At 42.0% G+C, this 23,018-nt stretch overlaps 1 protein-coding gene across 16 annotated transcripts in view; it reads right to left on the reverse strand.

Annotated features, from left to right (window-relative positions):
* Positions 1-23,018, reverse strand: part of CADPS2 (calcium dependent secretion activator 2) — a 555,767-nt gene that overhangs the window by 441,139 nt on the left and 91,610 nt on the right. For all 16 annotated transcript variants that reach the window (XM_074942329.1, XM_074942327.1, XM_074942330.1 and 13 more), the window contains exon 2: positions 2,584-2,697. In XM_074942329.1, coding sequence (XP_074798430.1) covers positions 2,584-2,697 — 114 coding nt within the window. The remainder of the gene's footprint in view (positions 1-2,583; positions 2,698-23,018) is intronic.

The following is a 23,018-nucleotide window of genomic DNA, read 5'->3' on the forward strand; positions in this document are numbered from 1 at the left end:
TTTTGTACAAATATCCCAGCTATCCTATCAGAGCTAAGAGAGGATACTATGTAATACAGCTGAAAAACTGAGATCTTCCACTCCATACATGGCCTTATTTTTATTAGGCCATGCTCCTCATTATATTAAACTGAGTTGTTGGAAAGGGCAGAGTAGTTTCTATATGAGTCAATATAGTCTGATGAACAAGTAAGTTTAATCAACTGTCAAGATTTTCTAATTAGGTATTTGTATCATGATCCCCATTCAGGTAAGTTAGCACCTTAGTAAGTTAAAAAGCAATTCAGACATATAACATATTCTTGACTTTTGTTCTCTTCCTTCATCTCAGAAAAGGCTTTTAGTGAATGTTTTTCTTTAAATATTGTGCAGCGTGTGAAGACTTTGTCAAAGCAGCTCTGCATTAGTCTTAAAGGAGTTCAGATTCATGCTTGCTCTGCATTCTTGCAAATGCTAATTCCACACTCAGTCAGCCACCCACCCAAAAAGCCTCATCTCTGGCATACACAAGCCATATTTTGGAAGCAGACAATTCTAGTGTTCCTCAAGAGCATAGCTGTCATAAGTGAAAGAGGCCCAGAAAAGAAAAGTCTTCCAAGAGATCAAAAATGCCAGAAATTTATGGATGCATGCAATTGTTTCCCACTTTTGAGGATGCAATTATTCTAGTTGCTAGCTGAACACCACAAATGTCTAGATGAGGAAGAATCCTTAAAATGAACAATTCTCTCCCTTGATTTTATCATTGCAGTTTTAGCACCAGAAATCTGTCAGTCCATCATGACTCTCTTTCTGGCCACCACTAAGCTACTTCCCTGTGGCATTAAATCAGTCTCTCTAGAAGACTAGATAGTCCATGTCTAATGCTTTTCAGTACTAATTCTTTTTAATCTGCTGCCTTCTATTTGGGGTTCTATGTTGGTGTATTCTTCTGGTTCTTTTCTTACCCATATACACCTTCACCATTTTCTTCTGAGGCTCCTTATGTCAGGGGTTCTCAGACTTTTGTACTAGTGACGCCTTTCACACAGCAAGCCTCTGAGTGCGACCCCCCTTATACATAAAAAGCACTTTTTTATATATTTAACACCATTATAAATGCTGGGAGCAAAGCGGGGTTTGGGGTGGAGGCTCATGACCCCCCCCCCCCATGTAATAACCTTGCGACCCTCTGAGGGGTCCCAACCCCCAGTTTGAGAACCCCTGCCTTATCTTAACACTTTGAACATAAGAGCTGAACAAATGGTAAGAACTGTACTATTAAATCACCCTGCTATTGGGTGATTGGATCATCAATCACTTACACACAATTGCTCCTAAATCTTGCCTCCTACGCCTCATTTCTCCATCTATCCAGTATCATATCTACTTTTTAGTTGCCTCAAATGCCTCCCCTTACCTATTTGCCTATCACCGTTAACAACGTTTCAGGCTTCCCAATATCCACCTTGTCAGCCAGGCTTCTAACCTTGATAACTATGGCCTTTCCCAACCTCTTCACAAATGCGGGCTCTCTCTGTCTCTCCACTGCTAACACACTTTCTTCTCCATGACTTGGTGCAAAGGAGAACCTCTCACCCTGAATCCTGACACACTTCCCAAGCTTTGGAGACAAGCTGCTTAATCTAAATTTGTTGTTCAGCACAAAATGTAACAATCCATAACACTATTAGCAGATATAATTCTTTCTGCATCAAGAAATGTCTTTGCCCAATAAATGAAGTACATCAGTAGGAAATAAGAAGGAATAATATGCTAAAAGAAAATGAGAGTAATCTGAAAAAGAACAAAGCAATACAGTGAAATTAGGAAGCAAACAACTCAAAGAAATAACTAAATCAAGTTTAAATGTGCAGCCTTGATGATATGCTGAACAAATTTGAGTTTTTTTGTTATATAGATAAATGCTATATTCACAGTGGCTGCTTTCTGCACAGTGTAACGAATATATTCCCCAGTTACATGTTACCTATGATATCAGAGGGACATTTTTATCCTCCCCAGAAAAGGGCATCTCCCTTAAGCAATTATAGAGCACATGTGAAAACTGGTGCTGGCGGTGTTAACCACACAGAATCCCTTGGAAGTCACAAGCTGAATTCAAGGGACTTGGCATAACTACGTTGGCAGCATTATTCCTTCTCGAAGAAAAAAAGAGCAGTTTGTCCCTAAGATATTCTCTATTGTCCCTAAAAATTTAAAAGACTAGGGGACATGTATCTCAAGATGGTAATTTACAGCTGAAACCTTGATTAAAAGGGGGTAATTTAGACATATGGAGATAAAGATAGCAGTACCCAGTTTTATCAATCATTGCCAGAAAGATTTTTTAGCACCAGGATTTTTTTGTTTTGCTTTCCCAAAAGAAGTGGACATTTTCCAGTTCAGTTTATCTCTAATGCCCAGGCAGTGGATTTAAATTTTTTAAAATTGCAAAGCAGTATAGAAAATGTTTTCAGGAGGTTTGCGAGCTCACAGGCTTGGAACCTTACAATTCCTTCCATGTAAAATGGATTATTTAAAAAGAACAGTCTTGTGAACTAAATTTTTAAAACAGCACAGAAAACAATGTGTTCAACTTGCCTCATAATAACTTCTCACTGCATTGCAAAATGCTTCATCTGCTACAATTTGTGTCTCTCCATTCAGGAAGGCCTGGAAACGCTCCTTAAGTATCTGTAATTGCTGTCTGTTGAGCTGTGGGAGAAAAAGGTAAATGCAATTAGTGTCACCATGAAAATCTTTTCCAACATCAAAATACTGGCCTTTTTGGGGCAGGGATTAGAACAGAAATGGGCTCCCTCAAAGTACTGGTTCTTTGAAGTCCAGGCAGAGCAGACAGGGACTGACAGGAGAAATAGGCAAACTGCAGCAGCTCTCAGACATTCACTAAGTACAGAAGCAGAGACTTAGCATGATACCAGCGGCACTGGTGTATCCCTCGTGTACATTCACTGATGCTGGTTGGTCAGAACGTGTGAGGGTGGGGGGGGGGAAATCTCCCCTTGTGACAGTACCGATAGTTCAGCAATAGCAACTGAACCCTCAGCATGGCAGTTGCCTCAATGAACAACCATTGGTTTACTCTCAGAATTCAAAGAAGGCTGAAAACTGAGTGACCTTTTGTAGCTCTTTGCAGTCTGCCTGGGACTTCACTATCTTGAGTAGTTTTGTATCATCTGCAGATTTTGCCACTTCAGATTCTTAAACCTTGGGTTGAGGGCTGTAGCTATCTTTAGAAATCTCACATTGGTACCTTCTTTGCGTTTTGTCAAATCTACAGTGAAAGTCTTCTTAAAACGAACAATTTGTGCTGGGTTACCATCCGAGACTGCTATAACATGAAATATATGGCAGAATGCAGGTAAAACAGAGCACGGGACATAGAATTCTCCAACAAGGAGTTCAGTCACAAATTTAATTAACGTTTTTGTTTTGTTTTTTTTTTTTAAGAGCGACATCAGCATGAAAGAATGTCCTCTGGAATGGTGGCCAAAGCATGAAGGGGCATACAAATGTTTAGCGTATCTGGCACGTGAAAAACTTGCAACGCTGGCTACAAAATGGTAGTGCCATGCAAATGCCTGTTCTCACTTTCAGGTGACACTGTAATTAAGAAGTGGGCAGCATTATCTCCTGTAAATGTAAACAAACTTGTTTGTCTTAGCAATTGGCTGAACAAGGAGTGGACTTGTAGGCTCTGAAATTTTACATTGTTTTGTTTTTGAGTGCAGTTATGTAACAAAAAAAATCTACATTTGTAAATTGCACTTCACGACAAAGATTGCACAATAGTACTTGTATGAGGTGAATTGAAAAATACTATTTCTTTTATCATTTTTACAGTGCAAATATTTGTAAAAAAATATACACTTTAATTGCAATTACAACACAGAATACAATATATATGAAAAAGTAGAAAAACATCCAAAATATTTAATAAATTTCAATTGGTATTCTATTAACAGTATGATTAAAACAGTGATTAATTGCGATTAACTTTCTACTCGAAGTTCATAATTAAAATATTCAAACACTGCTGACTGAAAGAAAGTCAGCCTTTTGAACCTTGCTTTGTTAAGCAAGTATGCAGCCATGGTTTGTTAAGTAACTAACACAAATACTTTGTAGTCCAAAAGATAATGCTTGCTAACGGATGTACTGTGCAGTGTATCACAATTATGTCACGCAGAATCATTTATTGCAGAAGTTTTTTTCTAAACTATTGCCAAATTTTCGTTTAGCCAATACTGAAATATCCAAGACCTCACATGACAGTGCTAGAAATTGCTAAACAACGACTGGCAAAATACTCAGCAGGAAACAAAGGTTTCCATTTTGGACCACTTTCCTAAGAAGACAAAAAAAGTTACAATATTTAGATTTTGCGTGTTTCATTTAGGGCTTGCCTTTAACCGCCAAAGTTAGCTTGAGTTAGTACACTCGAGTTACTCCACTCAAGCTAGCCTACCTCAAGTGAGAGCAACCAACTGCAAAACAGTGGAGGAACACAGAGTGATTTGATCGATACCCAATTAATTGCTGCATCACCACATACTCACTAACTCCAGCATCAGCAGCACAGTGTGGATTTCACAAGCCAGGGTCCTACAGATCCGGGTTTACTATGCAGTATAGACATACCCGCTGAGGTCACTGGAGTTGCAACAGTGTAAATGAGAGAACAAAACTCTGCTCATCTTATTAATGTTGTGTATAATTTAAAGAATTTACAAAGAACTCCTACCAGAGATAGTACAAATGAGAATTTTCAATTCCTTTACTGGAGATGAGGCTTAACAAGCTATAGCATGACAAGATTCCGCAAACATTTAAACAGCCATATGCCTCTATGACTTGTAAGCTGAAACCTGCAGCAATTTACTACAAAATTCACCTCCAAATTATATATAAAAGCTATTTGTTGTTCTGCAACAAAAAATGACAACACAAACTTAGCAAATATTGTATTGATTTCTAAATGGGACAAATCTGAAAAAAGAGTAGTGTATATAGAGAAGAGGGAGGAGCCAATTCAAAGCTGAAAACTATGCACACTTGGAAAAAAGGGTAAGCTAACTACAGAAAACTGACCATGATTACAGCTAGAAAAAATATTCACTGATTAGCAGCAAGATATAAACTTTAGTGGAAGTCTATGCAAACAAGGGCGGGGGGGGGTGGGGAGGGCTTCATCTCAGACCACAAAGACTTTTGGAAAAGTTTGCAGCACATTTACATGTGTGTGTGATTATACAGTGCTTCACATGCTTCCCAACACAATACTTGCAGGTTTTTAATATCTCCAGCCTGTGTTTCAAATCACACCTACTACTCAGTAATACAAATATTTGTTTCACATGACTCACTGGTATATCTGTAGTACCACAGAATCATAGAATATCAGAGTTGGAAGGGACCTCTGGAGGCCATCTAGTCCAACCCCTGCCCAGAGCAGGACCAATCCCAACTAAATCATCCCAGCCAGGGCTTTGTCAAGCCTGACCTTAAAAACTTCTGAGGAAGGGGATTCCACCACCTCCCTAGGTAACGCATTCCAGTGTTTCACCACCCTCCTAGTGGAAAAGTTTTTCCTAATATCCAACCCAAATCTCCCCCACTGCAACTTGAGACCATTACTCCTTGTCCTGTCATCTATCACTGAGAATAGTCTAGATCCATCCTCTTTGGAACCCCCTTTCAGGTAGTTGAAAGCAGCTATCAAATCCGCCCTCATTCTTCTCTTCCGTAGATTAAACAATCCCAGTTCCCTCAGCCTCTCCTCATAAGTCACATGTTCCAGACCCCTAATCATTTTTGTGGCCCTTCGCTGGACTCTCTCCAATTTCTCCATATCTTTCTTGTAGTGTGGGGCCCAAAACTGGACTCAGTACTCCAGATGAGGCCTCACCAATGTCGAATAGAGGGGAACGATCACGTCCCTCGATCTGCTGGCAATGCCCCTACTTATACATCCCAAAATGCCATTGGCCTTCTTGGCAACAAGGACACACTGTTGACTCATATCCAGCTTCTCGTCCACTGTCACCCCTAGGTCCTTCTCTGCAGAACTGCTGCCTAGCCATTCGGTCCCTAGTCTGTAGCAGTGCATTGGATTCTTCCGTCCTAAGTGCAGGACTCTGCACTTGTCCTTGTTGAACCTCATCAGATTTCTTTTGGCCCAATCCTCTAATTTGTCTAGGTCCCTCTATATCCTATCCCTATCCTCCAGCGTATCTACCACTCCTCCCAGTTTAGTGTCATCCGCAAACTTGCTGAGGGTGCAATCCACACCATCCTCCAGATCATTAATGAAGATATTGAACAAAACCGGCCCCAGGACCGACCCTTGGAGCACTCCGCTAGATACCGGCTGCCAACTAGACATGGAGCCATTGATCACTACCCGTTGAGCCCGACAATCTAGCCAACTTTCTACTCACCTTGTAGTGCATCCATCCAGCCCATACTTCTTTAACTTGCTGACAAGAATACTGTGGGAGACCGTGTCAAAAGCTTTGCTAAAGTCGAGGAATAACACGTCCACTACTTTCCCTTCATCCACAGAGCCAGTTATCTCATCATAGAAGGCAATTAAATTAGTCAGGCATGACTTTCCCTTGGTGAATCCATGCTGACTGTTCCTGATCACTTTCCTCTACTCTAAGTGCTTCAGAATTGATTCCTGAGGACATGAGGACATGCTCCATGATTTTTCCGGGGACTGAGGTGAGGTTGACTGGCCTGTAGTTCCCAGGATCCTCCTCCTTCCCTTTTTTAAAGATTGGCACTACATTAGCCTTTTTCCAGTCTTCCGGGACTTCCCCTGATCGCCATGAGTTTTCAAAGATAATGGCCAATGGCTCTGCAATCACATCCGCCAATTCCTTTAGCACTCTCGGATGCAACGCATCCGGCCCCATGGACTTGTGCATGTCCAATTTTTCTAAATAGCCCCGAACCACTTCTTCCTTCACAGAGGGCTGGCCACCTCCTCCCCATGCTGTGCTGCCCAGTGCAGTAGTCTGGGAGCTGACCTTGTTCGTGAAGACAGAGGCAAAAAAAGCATTGCGTACATTAGCTTTTTCCACATCCTCTGTCAATAGGTTGCCTCCCTCATTCAGTAAGGGGCCCACACTTTCCTTGGCTTTCTTCTTGTTGCCAACATACCTGAAGAAACCCTTCTTGTTACTCTTAACATCCCTCGCTAGCTGCAACTCCAGGTGTGATTTAGCCTTCCTGATTTCATTCCTACATGCCCGAGCAATATTTATATACTCATCCCTGGCCATTTGTCCAATCTTCCACTTCTTGTAAGCCTCTTTTTTGTGTTTAAGATCAGCAAGGATTTCACTGTTAAGCCAAGCTGGTCGCCTGCCATATTTACTATTCTTTCTACGCATCGGGATGGTTTGTCCCTGTAACCACAATAAGGATTCTTTAAAATACAGCCAGCTCTCCTGGACTCCTTTCCCCCTCGTTATTCTCCCAGGGGATCCTGCCCATCAGTTCCCGGAGGGAGTCAAAGTCTGCTTTTCTGAAGTCCAGGGTCCGTATTCTGCTGTTTTCCTTTCTTCCCTACCACATCTTAAAGATATCTATACCATGAGTTGACAAATGTGTCTGATCCTAATACTTTATATTTTACCTCACACACGTTAACTGATTCAGGCCTCCTGGTTTTTATTTCTTTCCTAGGGAAGACAACCATCATCCCTTCATCTAATGTTATGCATTTCCTAGGTCAAAGTTTTTCCTACAGAAATTGAAAGAAGCTGAGACAGCGGAAAATACAAAGCACACCTGATGATGTGAGTTTTTATCTGAATGTATGCATGTTGTATTTATTATGCAGGGGATTAAAGATAACTAACCATTTCCATAGTCAGACAACGTAGCACTGCTAGGAAAACAGCTAATCCATTCTACAGAATATTCATCTGTCTGCTATTAGAATATGAGGGTTGTCTGCCAGAGCAATTATGAAAATGTTTTTCCTGCTTGCAGACTGTATTCTTTCTATGTGATTTACCTGTATATTACCGACATATCAACCAGAAAATTATGGATGAAATACTGCAACATGAATTTATTTCTGGCTTTCTCAGCTCTGATGTTCCTAGTTTAAAATACTGGATTGCCTTTTAAGTTTTTTAAACAATGAATAGAAAAGCAAGTTATAAATATTCTAGACAGTAGTTTGAGAGGGAAGAGTAGCATTTGAGGAGTGTTAGATTGTACTTAAATTACTTGCATTTCACTGTGGAATTTTGAGGTTTGAGGAAATAAAAAAAACTACTGCCAACGTGACAGAAAATAATTTCAAATGGAAAATTACAACAGACTGCACATAGCACCGAGAGAATGACTACACGTTAAGCATATTTTAATAGATCTAACTGATTTGACTTGTAGAGATGCAATTGGGCCAGCTGCCAAAAAAACCAAACATTTTTATTGTCCCATACTGTTGAAGGTTTCCTCAGCCACAGTACACACCTCAGGCTACTGAGATTGCTGTATGCTCCCCCTCCCCTGTCTGTCTTTTCTGTTGTTTATTTTGAAGACCCTCATTAGCATATACTAATGAACATACTCGAAAGATTTTTTTTTAAACTATAACAGAAAGAGAGGGGGTGAGGAGAAGCACTCAGCAAAGGGGGGAAGAGATAAATGAAAGGAACATAAGGTGAAAGTGAGATTCAGCTAAATTAAAGGTTTTATTGCTGTTTTTATTACATCCTTCCCCTCACTCAGGCAGTATAGAGATGCACTCTTAAACCTTTGCACTTTAATAAATGAAGGGCCTGATGCTTCTTTACATGTGTTATTTCTACATCAGTGCTTGAAACTTGTGGGGATTTCTTCCAGTTTCCAGGAAAGCGAGGTCTCCTCCAACCATACGAGTGGCAGGATGTTTGACCCCCGAAAACTGAAAATCTGGGGAAGATCTGCCAGAGGCACTGTGATCCTGCTCAGACTCTGCTGCCAGAGTCCCACGGGCTGCTGCCCCAAGGAATAAAGGGGTTCCATGTCAATCAAAGTTTAAGTGGCACAGAGGGGAGGAGAGGATGGATGGAACTATGTAGCAAAGCGTGGCTATATGCCCCGTACACTTTTGGAGAGGTCACCATCTCTTCAAAATGCAGCTGTAAAAGTCATACAACCACCTCTTCAATCCCCTTCATTGGCTTCCTCTCACTTTCCACAGAAAATTTAAGCTCCTCTGTCCTTTCTTTCAAGAATTTATACAAACTGGCCCAAAGGTATCTTTCTGTTATCCCTGTCCCCTTTACTCTGCACAAGCCGCATACCTACTCCTCTCCTTAATCTTGCTCTCACATGTGGACCATCTCCTTATTACCTGGTCTGCCATGCTCCCTTACACTCCACCTTAAAACAGTTCTTTTTGAGTTCGTAGTTCTACTCAGAATTACTAAACTAGGTGATTGAAAAGTCTTTACTCCCACACCCCCAAACAAAAATCCAAGAATTAACGAGACATGCAATAAACTTCACAAAAAGGAAAGGAGTACTTGTGGCACCTTAGAGACTAACCAATTTATTTGAGCATAAACTTCACAGTCAGTGTTTTTGTCACATCCCACCCACCTGCTTCAGTTGTACATTGTCTGCTTCAATTTTAAGATCCTGAAAGAATGGACTGTCGTCATGATTCTCTGTACAGTGCCCACACTGTAAATGTTACACATATAATCAACAATAGTAACCACTGCTTCACAGCTAAACTCCAGCTACTCTGGGCTTCAGTTTATTTATTCTGCAAGAGGCAGAGTCAAGATAAGGGAGGAACAAATTTCCTGGAAAGAGGATTAGCCATCTTGAAGTTTAATTCTTATTCGATAAAGTTTTGCTGTAAAACTTGATATCCAGTAAATGAGCAATTTACCTTTTCTAAAATGATTATTATTACTCTTTATACCTTGTCTTTTAGTCAGAAAATACCAAGGGAGGAAAACACATCTTTAGAAAGCATAGCTGAACATTTCTCTTTTTTTTATCCAAGTTACATTTCTAATTTTACATTGCATAGACGAGTTAGTACAAATACAGCTAGTTTCACTGCATAACATCTTCTATTTAAAAAAAAGTAAAAAGTTTTCAGCTGCTACATTTTAAAAACTCTTTAATAAACTAAACTCCTTTACTAAAATACAGTTTTATAAAGAAATCAAATTAAATTTGTTTAAACAAATACTCTAATGTAGAATTTATTTTAAAATTATCCATCCCATTTCAAAGCCTTCACAATCTAACATCATTCTGTATCTGAAAACCTTGAGGCATTCCTACCTCATGTCCAGTTACCAATGTCTGCCAACATTTTCACCAAATTACAAAGTAAGGCTTTGAGGGATCATACCCTAAGTTTATATCAACAATTCTTTTTGGACATTTTGATTTGCTTCTATTTGGCTGTGTAGGAGGAGCAGATCAATACATCCCCCCCTCCCCAAATGCTGAAGCTGCAGGTATCCAAAGGCATAAATCATAGCACAAAAAACTAATTGACACAAAAGTAATACGATTTCTGAATTTTAAAATGCTAGCCATCTCTCTCTCTCTCGCGCGCACACACACACACAAAATTATATGGTATAAACATATGCTATGGCTAATTCTGTACATCCGAAATTTTGAAAACCAAAGACCTGGCAAGGTGGAAATAATCTTCTGAAACACTGCCATCTTGTGGCAAATTTAGACAGATATATCAAAGAAACAGCAATTATACTATACATTTGCAAGACTCAAAACTGCACTTAATACAACTTGTAAGTGTCTATGAATTTGTGGCCTGTATTATCATCACACAGTATTACTTAAGCTCCATTCCCAAACACCAAGTAAAAAAAAAATCAGAATATTTTCTCACCGCTAGCACATGGATTTTTGCAGAAGAAAATAAATGGAAATGTGTGTTCTTGCTCTATTTAGAGCTACAGACAATATTTCTTTTTAATTTTGACTGAAAAGAACAGCAAAAAGACAACTTTCCTCAATAGTTACAGTATGTGTACTATTCTTGTAACATTTTAACATAGGTGGGGCTGGTAGCACCACTTATTTATGTTCCTTGACACTTCCCGTTAGAAAACCAATTTTTCAGTCACTTATAGATTGATGTTTGGGCTGAAGTTGTCCATGTTGGGTGTCTGTCTCAGGCTGATTTTTTTTTTCCCAAAAAATTTCAGCCCAAACAGTTCAGCCATTTCCAAGACCTAGAGTAGGAAACAAAGACATTGTTTTGCCAGCTTTAAATTCCGGTGACCTTTTATTTGAAAAGCTTTACCATCCCCATGCTTTGGATCCGGGACTTGAAATTTGGCAGTGGGTGACCTTTGTGTCAGGAATATGCCTTTTGCCAACCCTGTGGAAAATCAGCCCAAATTTAACCAAACCTTTAGGGGAAAAAAAAAAATCAAGACACAGTTTACAGATGCCTAGAGACTTAGGGTATGTCTACAGTACGAAATTATTCTATTTGAATTTTCGGAAGCGATTTTCTACATGCGGTCTTGTGTGTCCCCCAACTAAAGCACATGAATTCAGCGGAGTGTATCCACAGTACCGAGGCTAGCACTGAATGTCAGAGCGGTGCACTGTGGGTAGCTATCCCACAGTTCCCGCAGTCCCCGCCGCTCACTGGAATTCTGGGTTAAGCTCCCAGTGCAAGATGGGGCAAAAACATTCTCGTGAGCGTTTCTGGGTGTGTGTCGTCAGTCACTCCTCCCACCATGAAAGCTACGGAAGACAATCGTTTTGCGCCTTTTTGGCATGCAGACGCCATACTGCTTTCAGCAGACTGTGCAGAAGGGTGCACCGCTTCTCTCCTGGTACTATGAATCCACCTCGCATTTCCTCTCGTCTTTCTATGTAATCTCTATAATTATCTACTCTTTCTCTTCCTCATCGACCGCTTCCGCTGCCAACTCTGCTCTCCCGCTCTTGCCGCGCTACTGAGCTTCTCCATGTTGTCTGTCCTGGACTCCCGCCTCCATGAAAGCTACAGAAGACAACCATTTCCCGCCTTTTTTTGGCTATCGTGAACCGAACCGCACCTCTTCTGCTGCCACTCTGCTCTCCTATGTTTCGCGTCCTTTTTCCAGGATTACCTGTGCAGGCGCCATAGCGTGGCAAGCATGGAGTCCACTCAGATCTCCACTGCAGTTTTGACCATTGTAAATACCTCATGCATTATCCAGCAGCATGTGCAGTACCTGCAAAACTGGGTGAGGAAGCGACGAGAGCGCGATTACAATAGTGATGAGGACATGGACACAGACGTTACTAGAAGCACGGCATGCAACGATTGGGAGAGCATAGTGGGGTTGGGCTAGGTTCATGCCGATTCTGGGCCCGGGAAACAAGCACAGACTGGTGGGACCGCATACTGTTGCGGGTATTGGATGAGTCCCAGTGGCTGCAAAACTTTCGTATGCGTAGGGCCACTTTCATGGAACTTTGTGACTTGCTGTCCCCTGCCCTGAAGCGCAAAGACACCAAAATAAGAGCAGCACTCACAATTGAGAAGCGAGTTGCCATAGCCCTGTGGAAGCTCGCAACGCCCGACAGCTACCGGTCAGTCAGGAATCAGTTTGGAGTGGGCAAATCTACTGTGTGGGCTGCTGTGCTGCAAGTAGCCAACGCAATCATTGACCAGCTGCTATCAAGGGCAGTGACTTTGGGAAATGTGCAGACCATTGTGGATGGCTTTAATGCGCTGGGGTTCCCTAACTGCGGCGGGGTGACAGACTGAACGCATATCCGTATCTTGGCTCCGAAACACCGGGGTGGCCAGTACATAAACCGCAAGGGTTACTTTTCAATGGTGCTGCAAGCACTGGTGGATCACAAGGGACGTTTCACCGACATCAACGTGGGATGGCTGGGAAAGGTGCATGATGCTCGCATCTTTAGGAACTCTGGTCTGTTTGAAGAGCTGCAGGAAGGGACTTACTTCCCAGACCAGAAAATTACTGTTGGGGATGTTGAAATGCCAATAGTTATCCTCGGGGACCCAGCCTACCCCTTAATGCCATGGCTCATGAAACCGTACACAGGCACCCTCGACAGTAGTAAGGAGCAGTTCAACTATAGGCTGAGCAAGTACAGAATGGTGGTAGAATGTGCTTTTGGACATTTGAAAGCGTGCTGGCGCAGTTTACTGACTCGGTTAGATCTCAGCACAACCAATATTCCAGTTGTAATTGCTGCTTGTTGTGTGCGCCACAATATCTGTGAGAGTAAGGGGGAGACGTTTATGGCGGGGTGGGAGGTTAAGGCAACTTATCTGGTGGCCAATTTCGCACAGCCAAACAACAGGGCCATTAGAAGAGCGCAACAGGGAGCGCTGTGCATCAGAGAAGCTTTGAAAGCCAGTTTCATGACAGGCCAGGGTACAGTGTGACAGTTGTGTTTGTTTCTCTTAAAGTTACCTGCCCCCTATATATATGAACAGAAATAAAGTCACAATTGTTTAAAAACTGTTCTTTATTATTTGTTGCACAACACATTGAGAGAAATCAGAAGGTAGACCAGGGGAGGAGGGTGTACTGGGGAGGAGGGTGGAGGAGGAGGGAAGGACGGACAAGTCCAGAAACCAAATCAAAATTTCAGATATGCCAGCTTTCCGCTGCTTGTGCAATCCTCTGGGGTTGAGTGTGTGGGTCCCCGTAGCCCTCCTCCCCACCCCGTGTTCTTGGGCGTCTGGGTGAGGAGGCTATGGAACTTGGGGAGGCGGGAGGGCAGTTATACAGGGGCTACAGCGGCAGTCTGTGGTCTTGCTGCCTTTCCCGCATTAGATACACCATACAGCGGAGCATGTCAGTTTGCTCCCCCATAAGCTTGACCACAGCATCCTGCCTGCTCTCATCACATAAGTCCCTCCTCTCTTCATTTTCATTTAACGCTTTACGGCACTCCGCAATTGTTTGTCTCCACACATTCAGCTGGTCCCTATCAGTGCAGGAGGACTGCATGAGCTTGGCAAACATGTCGTCCCGAGTTCATTTTTTTTGCCTTCTAATCTGAACCACCCTCTGGGACGCAGTAGATAGGGGCCACGTTGAAACATTTGCACCTGCGGGAGGAGAAAAAGGGAGGGTAGTATTTTAAAAGATACATTTTAGAGAGCAAAGGGGACACTTTCTCAGTGAAACAGGCAATTCATAGTAAACAGCACATGTTCTTTCTGCACAGGGTCGCATTTTGCCTCTTATACTGTCGTGCCTGCTACTTCAGTGTGAGTAAGCCATCACACGTGGCCGAGCAACAGAATTCAGCTTACAGGCAGCCATGGTAAGCCTTAGGGGCATGTGGGGTTCTGCTTCTTCCGCATTCACTTCAATGCTTTCAAACTGCCAGGCCCCCTTTCCCATAGCAAGCAATGCCTGGTGGGTTTGCCACATAAAAGGAGGGCCTGCAGGCTCTCTGGGATGATCGCTTCACACAACCGCCCACCCTCACCCCACCCCACCCACACACACCGATCGTATGGCTCTGATTAGGCTCTGAGCAGGGATGAGCCCTTTAAACTAAACGCGAACAGCCCAGCATGGCTGGGTTTCCCCTCACCCTCCCCCGCCCCCGCACTGCGTGGCTCCAATCAGGCTCTCACTCACCAGAAGTGCCTTCTCCAGGGTCATGGTCCGGGAGCCCGCATTGGGAGTGGGGGGAGGCTATTGGGTCCAGCGTTAAGAATAGTTCCTGGCTAGGGGGGAAAACGGATTCCCCACTTGCCGCCTGTGCACTGTCCTCCTCCTCCTCCTCATCCTCCAACAACTCATCCTCCTCGCTCCGTGCAACTCCCCCCTTGCAGGTGTCCATGGACAGTAGTGGGGTATTGGTGGCATCACCCCCCATAACTGCATGCAGCTCACGGTAGAAGCGGCATGTATGGGGCTGTGACCCAGAGCGCCCGTTCACCTCCCTGGCTTTTTGGTACATTTGCCTGAGCTCCTTGATTTTTGTATGACACTGTTCTGTGTCCCTGGAGTAGCCTCTTTCAATCATGGCCCTGGAAACTTTAGCGTATGTATTTGCGTTTCTTTTTTTGGAACGTAGTTCTGCCACAACAGATTAGTCTCCCCAACATGCAATGAGATCCAGTACCTTCCGTTTGGACCATGCTGGAGCCTGTTTGCGAATCCGGGACTGCGTGGTCTCTTGTGATGGTGGACTCTGCATGGTCACCTATGATGGTGGAGTCTGCTGACAGTCACCTGTGCTGATGGTGACCAAACAGGAAATGAAATTCAAAAGTTCCTGGGGCTTTTACTGCCTACCTGGCTAGTGCATCAGAGTTGAGAGTGTTGTCCAGAGTGGTCACAAGGGAGCATTCTGGAATAGCTCCCGGAGGCCAATAACGTAGAATTGCGTCCACAGTACCTGTAACCCGAACTGCGATCTCGATTTTAGCGCTACTCCACTTGCCGAGGTGGAGTACAGAAATCGAATTAAAGAGTCCTTTAAGAATTGGATTCGTGTGGACGGAATCAGTTTTATTTCGAATTAACTCGGCTAATTCCAAAATAACCGTGTACTGTAGACCAGGCCTTAGATTTTAGCAGATAAACTCCCCCAAAGATTCCCTCCACACTATGGATGCTCCAAACCTGGGGCTGAGCAGGACCTTCCTTGCAATGGCAGTTCTAGGTTGCTGTGGACTATGTCTGGTCCAGGCACCTGTACTAAGAGAAGGGAGACTGTCTCTCCTGTACTCTCAATGACACCCCCACATACACATACTTCTCCAGGGAACCAAGACAGGGTGAAGGAGGAACCTGCCTGATGTGAATGCAGAGGGGACAAGGGTTGGACCTGTGGAGGGGTGTGGCAGAGTAGATTGGGACAAGAAGCTGGTGGGAGGGAAGGAACAGGTTGAGATCAGAGGGGTGAGACTGATTGAGCAAGGAGACTGGGATCTGGGAGCCAAGGAGGGAAACAGGTCCCAGGGAGCAGTGGGGAGTGGGGACAGATATGAGATCAGATGAGGAGTCATGAAGGAGATTGGGACAAACTGGGCAATGAGACTAGAACTGAGATTCATTGCGGCAGGGTAAGGAGGTAAAGAGGAACAGGAGACCTATCTGATGAGAAGCTGGGGGCAGTGGTAGAGAACTAGCAATGGCTGGGAAAAGAGACTAGGACAAGGAGTCAGGAGGAGTGGGAGTACTGATATTGGAGAAGGCATCCAGGGAGGAAGATTATTACTGGGAGCCAGTGGGGATGGAGAGTATTGGCAAAGTGGCTACTGGAGGGCAGACAGGGGGTGGGGCGGAGGGCAGGAGAGACACAGATTGAATGAGGAGCATGTGGTGTGAGGGTGCAAAGGGCCTGGGAACAGCCAGACATTAAGACTGGGAGAATGCTGAGGGAGAGGGAAGGCTGGGGCAGGGAATTTGAAGGCATGAGATTAAGACTTGCTGAGGAAGAAGACTGGGATGAGAAGCCTAACGAGTGTAGATTGAGACCAGCTAGGTAAAGAGACCAGACTCGGACATGCTGGAGACAATGGGGATAGAAGGGTCAAGCTTGGGGTGAGTGCCCAGAAGAATCTGTCCCCTAGAATATATTCCCTTCCAGAGTCTAGAATGGAACCCAAGTGTCAAGGTTCCTTCCCCACTCTGAACTCTAGGGTACAGATGTGGGGACCTGCATGAAAACCTCCTAAGTTTACTTTTACCAGCTTAGGTTAAAACTTCCCCAAGGTACAAATTAATTTTACCCTTTGCCCTTGGAATTTCCACTGCCACCACCAAACTCTAACTGGGTTTATTGGGAAACGTAGTTTGGACACATCTTCCCCCCCCCAAAATCCTCCCAACCCTTGCACCCCACTTCCTGGGGAAGGTTTGGTAAAAATCCTCACCAATTTGCATAGGTGACCACAGACCCAAACCCTTGGATCTGAGAACAATGAAAAAACATTCAGTTTTCTTACAAGAAGACTTTTAATAGAAGTAAAGGAATCACCTCTGTAAAATCAGGATGGTAGATACCTTACAGGGTAATTAGATTCAAAACACAGAGAATCCCTCTAGGCAAAACCTTAAGTTACAAAAACGACACACAGACAGGAACAGTCATTCTATTCAGCACAGTTCTTTTCTCAGCCATTTAAAGAAATCATAATCTAACGTATACCTAGCTAGATTACTTACTAAAAGTTCTAAGACTCCATTCCTGTTCTATCCCCGGCAAAAGCAGCACACAGACAGACACAGACCCTTTGTTTCTCTCCCTCCTCCCAGCTTTTGAAAGTATCTCGTCTCCTCACTGGTCATTTTGGTCAGGTGCCAGCGAGGCTACCTTTAGCTTCTTAACTCTTTACAGGTGAGAGGATTTTTCCTCTGGCCAGGAGGGATTTTAAAGGGGCTTACCCTTCCCTTTATATTTATGACACCAAGTCTCATGATTCCTTTGATATCAGCAAATATCTTTGAAGCCCACGGGCATGGTCTCCCATTCTCCTCTAATGCTGGTCCACACAGAGGATGACAACCTACTATTGCTATCTCTTACTCCATTAACTCAAGCGACAGAAGTTTGTGTCAGGCATCTAAAGGGTCCAACCGAGGTGATGACCCACATCGGTGTCAAGATGTTGCAACAAGATGGATTTTTTTTTCAGTTATTTGTATTACAATAGCTCCCAAGATTGGTCACAAACCAGGACCCCATTGTGCCAGGTGCTGTACAAACACAGAACAAATACGGTCCCTGAAAAACACAGGAAATTGCACACACAAAATCTGCATTAAAAGTACACAGAAGTTGGAAAGTCAAGCGCTCAAAAGTTAAAAAATGCCAGAGTTAAGGTTGCTTGGGCACTCTTAATTTAGTCTCCTTGTCTGCAGTCTTCGGTTACATGCTCACAAACTATTTTCTCCAGCTTGGCTTTGTTTGGCTTTATTTTGTAAAGAGTTAATTGATTCCAATTTAAAATCAAGGAATGGAGGGACCCTGCTGCTGATTTTGAAGGGCAGGACAGGATAATGCCCCAGGAACAACCATTTTAAGGGGAATACTGTATCTGGAATCTAATACTCCCTCTCCTGTATCAAACCAATATAGGGAACATTGTCCCACACTTCAGCAGTGATCATGCAAAGGATCATACTCTGATATTAATCATGCTCTGACCTTTTAAAAAAATGTCTGTCCTTTACTTTTTACATGATTTTTTAAATGTATTTCCTTGAAATATTATCCTAGAGTGCTAATGGAAAGATACAGACACACCCAGAAACCAGTCGATTGATTACAAAAGGCATCACCTCAAGTTCAAGTAGTGAAGACTTCACTACAACTAGCTCCTACTGGCAATAACATGCTTGCTGCCTGGTTTCTTTAGCTCTCTTTCACCTACTGCTCAGAGAATGAGACAGGAAACTCCTCTCTCCCAGACAATTGCCTGAATTACCCCACTCATTCCATCATGGAGTTCCTGCCTTCTATCCTGTCAGCCTCCCTTTCAAAAAGAGGAAAAACAGGCCAAATTCATCCTTGGCATTACTCCCTTGACATCAGGGAGTACCACTGTCCATAGTCTCATCTGCAACTATTCACACACTATTCACATTTATAAATGCGGAAGTCATCACAGTTTGACCAGCAGCAGGCTAACCACAGATCTGACAAGTCATCTGCTCTAGGCCCTGCAATCCTACAATGCCCTCCTCAAGCAAATTCAGTTATGTGGAAACCAAGATTTTATCCCAGTCTTAATATAAAACTGGCTGTCTAGCTGACTTCCCTCCAGTCACCAGCTCCAATTTAATATTTCCCCTACCTCATGAGAGGACATTGGAATCCACCTGCTTTTGTTCTAGGCTCCTACAGGACATCTCAACTGAACTGTGTATGCTCATACTTTAAATGGAGTCTGGGACGTTCCCAACCACGTATCATACTTGATCAAGATCTGCAACCCCATTCTCCAGTACAAGATTGTCTACATACTATCAAATAGAAAAGTGTCACACTGAAGCCCAGAAGAGGTTGGTTCCTAAAACCATTATAACAGTAATAAATGATTTAAGAGAGCCAAAATACATCACCACCAACAGCCTAATACATACCAACCCCAGCAAGCACTTTCCAAAAGCACTGTCCCAAATGCAAAATCTTATCACACCATCAGGACAACACATCCTCTTCCTGAACAGCTACCAAAATATTTTACTCCTGAAGACAAACTTCCCCAACCAAGCTCTTCAGCCGCCAAGACATGCCGCCATCCTTTAACAGCACACCACCCCTACACTCTCTCCTGCTGCCACACATCCTCCAAAAGAATTACAACTCAACCTAAAACTTGCTTGTGTATAAAGCAGCTCAATCGCTATAATCAACATAATTTTAAACTGGTATATTTTAAAAGAAATATCTATACATTCACAGTATCAAGTTCAAATTTAATAGAAAAATTCTTTATTTTTTTCTAAATTTAAAATGTTATTTTCCCCACTTGCATATGTCCCTCTCACATGCTTTAGTTAATATTTAAATATTTTTATAATAATTCCTTTAGAAAAACTGAAAATATAAATCTTCCAGAAATAAGTTAACTCCCATTAATTTGAAGAGCAACTCTGTCACATATCAGATAAAAGATTTTTGCATTTGAAATAGCTGTAGTTGTGAAGACTTCCTAAAAAGTGCTTCCAAAATTAAAGCTCAATAATCTAAGCTATAAAAAAATAAGTAACATTACACTTTGAAAAGTAATCAAAGTTTGAAAACAGGCAATCCTTTCTTAATTCATCCCATTATGCTGTACTATAGCAACATACTCAAGTCAGAGCCTCATTTACTAATGAGATTTCTGCAATATATTGCAGTAGAAGAGAGGAAATGGAATGTTGCCTATAAATTGACACTCACTGCTGCTCATGGTGCTAACATTTAGACCTGCCAATTTCATTTTTATTCACGAAAGCTTATGCTCAAATAAATTTGTTAGTCTCTAAGGTGCCACAAGTCCTCCTTTTATTTTTATTTGTGCTCACGTACAACACAACACACTCTCCATCCTACCTGCCTGTTTCACTGTGATGAACAGGTTAAGATACTGAAACATTCAAAAATCTGAAGGCTGGAGAAAGGAAGGAACAGCAGGTGCCAGCATTCAGGGTGGTGTCAGGTGTGTTTTTGGTTTTTCCTGTGTATGAGCCGTCAAACTGAGAAACTGGGACTTTGGGGAGACTGCGGCCCTAAAAAGACAGATGGTTTTGTCGTGAAGTGACAGGACAGAGAATTAGAAGGTGAAAACAAGGAACAAGAGTTTATTTAAACTTGCCAACATTTATATAGGTACATTGTGGCATAGCTGGGAACAAAGCTTTAATCTGAGGTAGTAGAACCATGTCTTAACTTCTAGAGTCTAGACCCAGGGTTTTCAATTGGTGGGGATAACTTGAAGGTAAAGTGTGAGAGGGCACCCACCGGAATGCATCCCATGAACAGAAAAAGAGAGAGAGAAGCAAAATCCCAGACTTTATGACCCCCAAAAGAACAAAAAAGAAAGGAGCAGCTTGCTCACTCACTGACCCCTCCAAAATAAGCCAATCCTGTTGCTGCTCCTAACTTCCTATCCCACTCCAGTGTTAAGAAGTGGCACTTAACCAAGAGCAGAATACCCCAGCCAGCAAAGTCCCAAAGATAAGCCCCTCAAGCCTGCTCCAACAACCCCCTGGTCAGCACCCACCATCTCCTTTTGTAAGGCAAAGGGCATTCAGTATGATTGAATATTAGAGGCCTAATCCCAAATCCAGGGGAGTTTGCCATCGATTTCAATAGGAGTAAAACTGCACCTAATAAATCTATAGAGGTGTTAAAACAATTTCTCTCACATTTTTTTCACCCAATATCTATTCATGGGTTCTTCCTGTGACTTCAATCCAACAATTCTTTGCAGCTGCACTGGATATTCAAGATTATGCTCAAGAAACAACAATTATGTAAGTACTTAACTAAAAATAGTCCTTCAGTTGGAAAAACTATATTAACTGATATTTTTCTTAAGGGCAGAAAAAGTCCTTAAATAGATAATTTAGATACTCTAATAAAGGTAACAAAAAATTAAAAAAAAAAAACTTCTTGAGTCAGAGTTGTTAGTGAGCTGAAATATGCAATACTTTATACTTTCAAAAATAATGGATTTATTATATAAGTATAGTAGCAGGGTGGATAAAAAAATCAATGATTTTTTTTTAAAAAAATTAAAAAATGTATTTAAATTGGATTTTTTTGATAAAAGATAGTTTTAATTAAGATACATTATAGCTGAAAGATATGTCATCATGGAACAAGGATTATAAATTCTAATTCTATAGTATGAGACAATATATTCATGTAATGTTTAAGAGAAGTTTTGTAAATGAGTCCCAAGAGTTAATGGATTAGGGACCCAATCTTATGGGGTTTCAGTATAGATTATTTAGGTTAACCTTTTATTTACCCAATGGGACTCAGTGCTCAGTCTAGAAGATACCATCAGAGATGCTTAGTTTTGCAGTTCTCAAACTGTGGATTTGTGTCTCCAGAGATAACATGCTTGTTAACAGCCAAAATGTTTTAAATAAATAATATGGAGAGGTGAGAAACAACAGACCTCAACCCTACTGTCCCTCTGCAAATTTGTGTACAAAGAGTGAATCCCTTACCTCTCTCTAAAAGTGCAAAGTTTCAAAAAGTTCAATGAATAGAAAATTGTTGGGGGCAGAATAGATCTGGACAAGGAGAAGTCTGGAGATAAATTTGAGACGGGAGGGACAGGCAGTAGAAACAAAAGTGAAACTGTTTGAGCAGCATATTCCAGAAGTTTTGAGGTCTTTCTGAGTGTAGCCTTCACTGATTTGAGCTCTACGATACCATTCTCTCACTAGAAGGGAAAACCTGTAATGGCAGCAGGCCAGAAGAGAGACCCAGTTTGGGAATATTTTAATGAAGTTCCTCTACCTAAAAGAATATGTATTAAGATTATAACCACCAACAAGAATGCACTTTTATGTAGAAATCTGTGCTTAAATCAGTTCTTCCTGACTAGTGATTTAAATCATCATTTAAAATCAATCTGATTTAAATCAAATCCACCCTGTATAATAGCATAAGATTTATGTCTTTTCCTTGCTTTAAGTGCTTAGGTTTTGTAAATGATTTGACAGGTAAATATATTGCTATCACTTGCCTATTTTAACTGTGTTTTAAAAAAAAAACCTCAGAGAACATTGGGTTTGGAATAACTTTAAAGGCTGCCACTCAAATAGCACCATCACATATCTATTTAGTCATGCAGGATGCAATAATTTAGCAAATTTTAAAGAAATACTAGATTTTAACAACTTGATCAAATGTTTAATGTGAGTATCTAAATGTTTTTACATTAGTGTTGTTCCACAGATAATTCAACATGGATGACTATGAAGTGCCACCTATTCTCCTACTGCTCTGCCACCCTGTTCCACTGTCAAATAATTAGTCATTCAATCCCATATCTAGGGCACCTCTCTACAACATGGAAGACATTTTGTCAAACCCTCCAAGAGATACACCCAGGATTCTCAACAGCAGCACTCAGAAATGCCACTGGAAGAGAAAAAGGTTTTTATTTATTTATTTTTAAACAGACCTTTAGATTCCACAGTTAGCAGAAGCCACAAGTGGTATGTGCAATAACAGTTGAGCTTGCAGAGAAAGAATTGCTTCTTCAGTGCCCTCTAGCAGCCAATTTATAAAGCAATGAAGACAGTCTCATAAAATACCAGGTTTCAGAGTAGCAGCCGTGTTAGTCTGTATCCGCAAAAAGAAAAGGAGTACTTCTGGCACCTTGTTAGTCTCTAAGGTGCCATAAAATACCAGGTAATTCATATTCATTGGGGGCAGCAGAGGAGGTTATGAGGAGGATAGAAACTAAGATTTTAAAAAGGGAGAAAAAGCATTCTGAGAAGCAGGCCCTACCAACTGCTGGACAAGTGTACAACCAGGAAATA

This window comes from Natator depressus, chromosome 1, assembly GCF_965152275.1.
Source record: "Natator depressus isolate rNatDep1 chromosome 1, rNatDep2.hap1, whole genome shotgun sequence".
Lineage (NCBI taxonomy): Eukaryota > Metazoa > Chordata > Testudines > Cheloniidae > Natator > Natator depressus.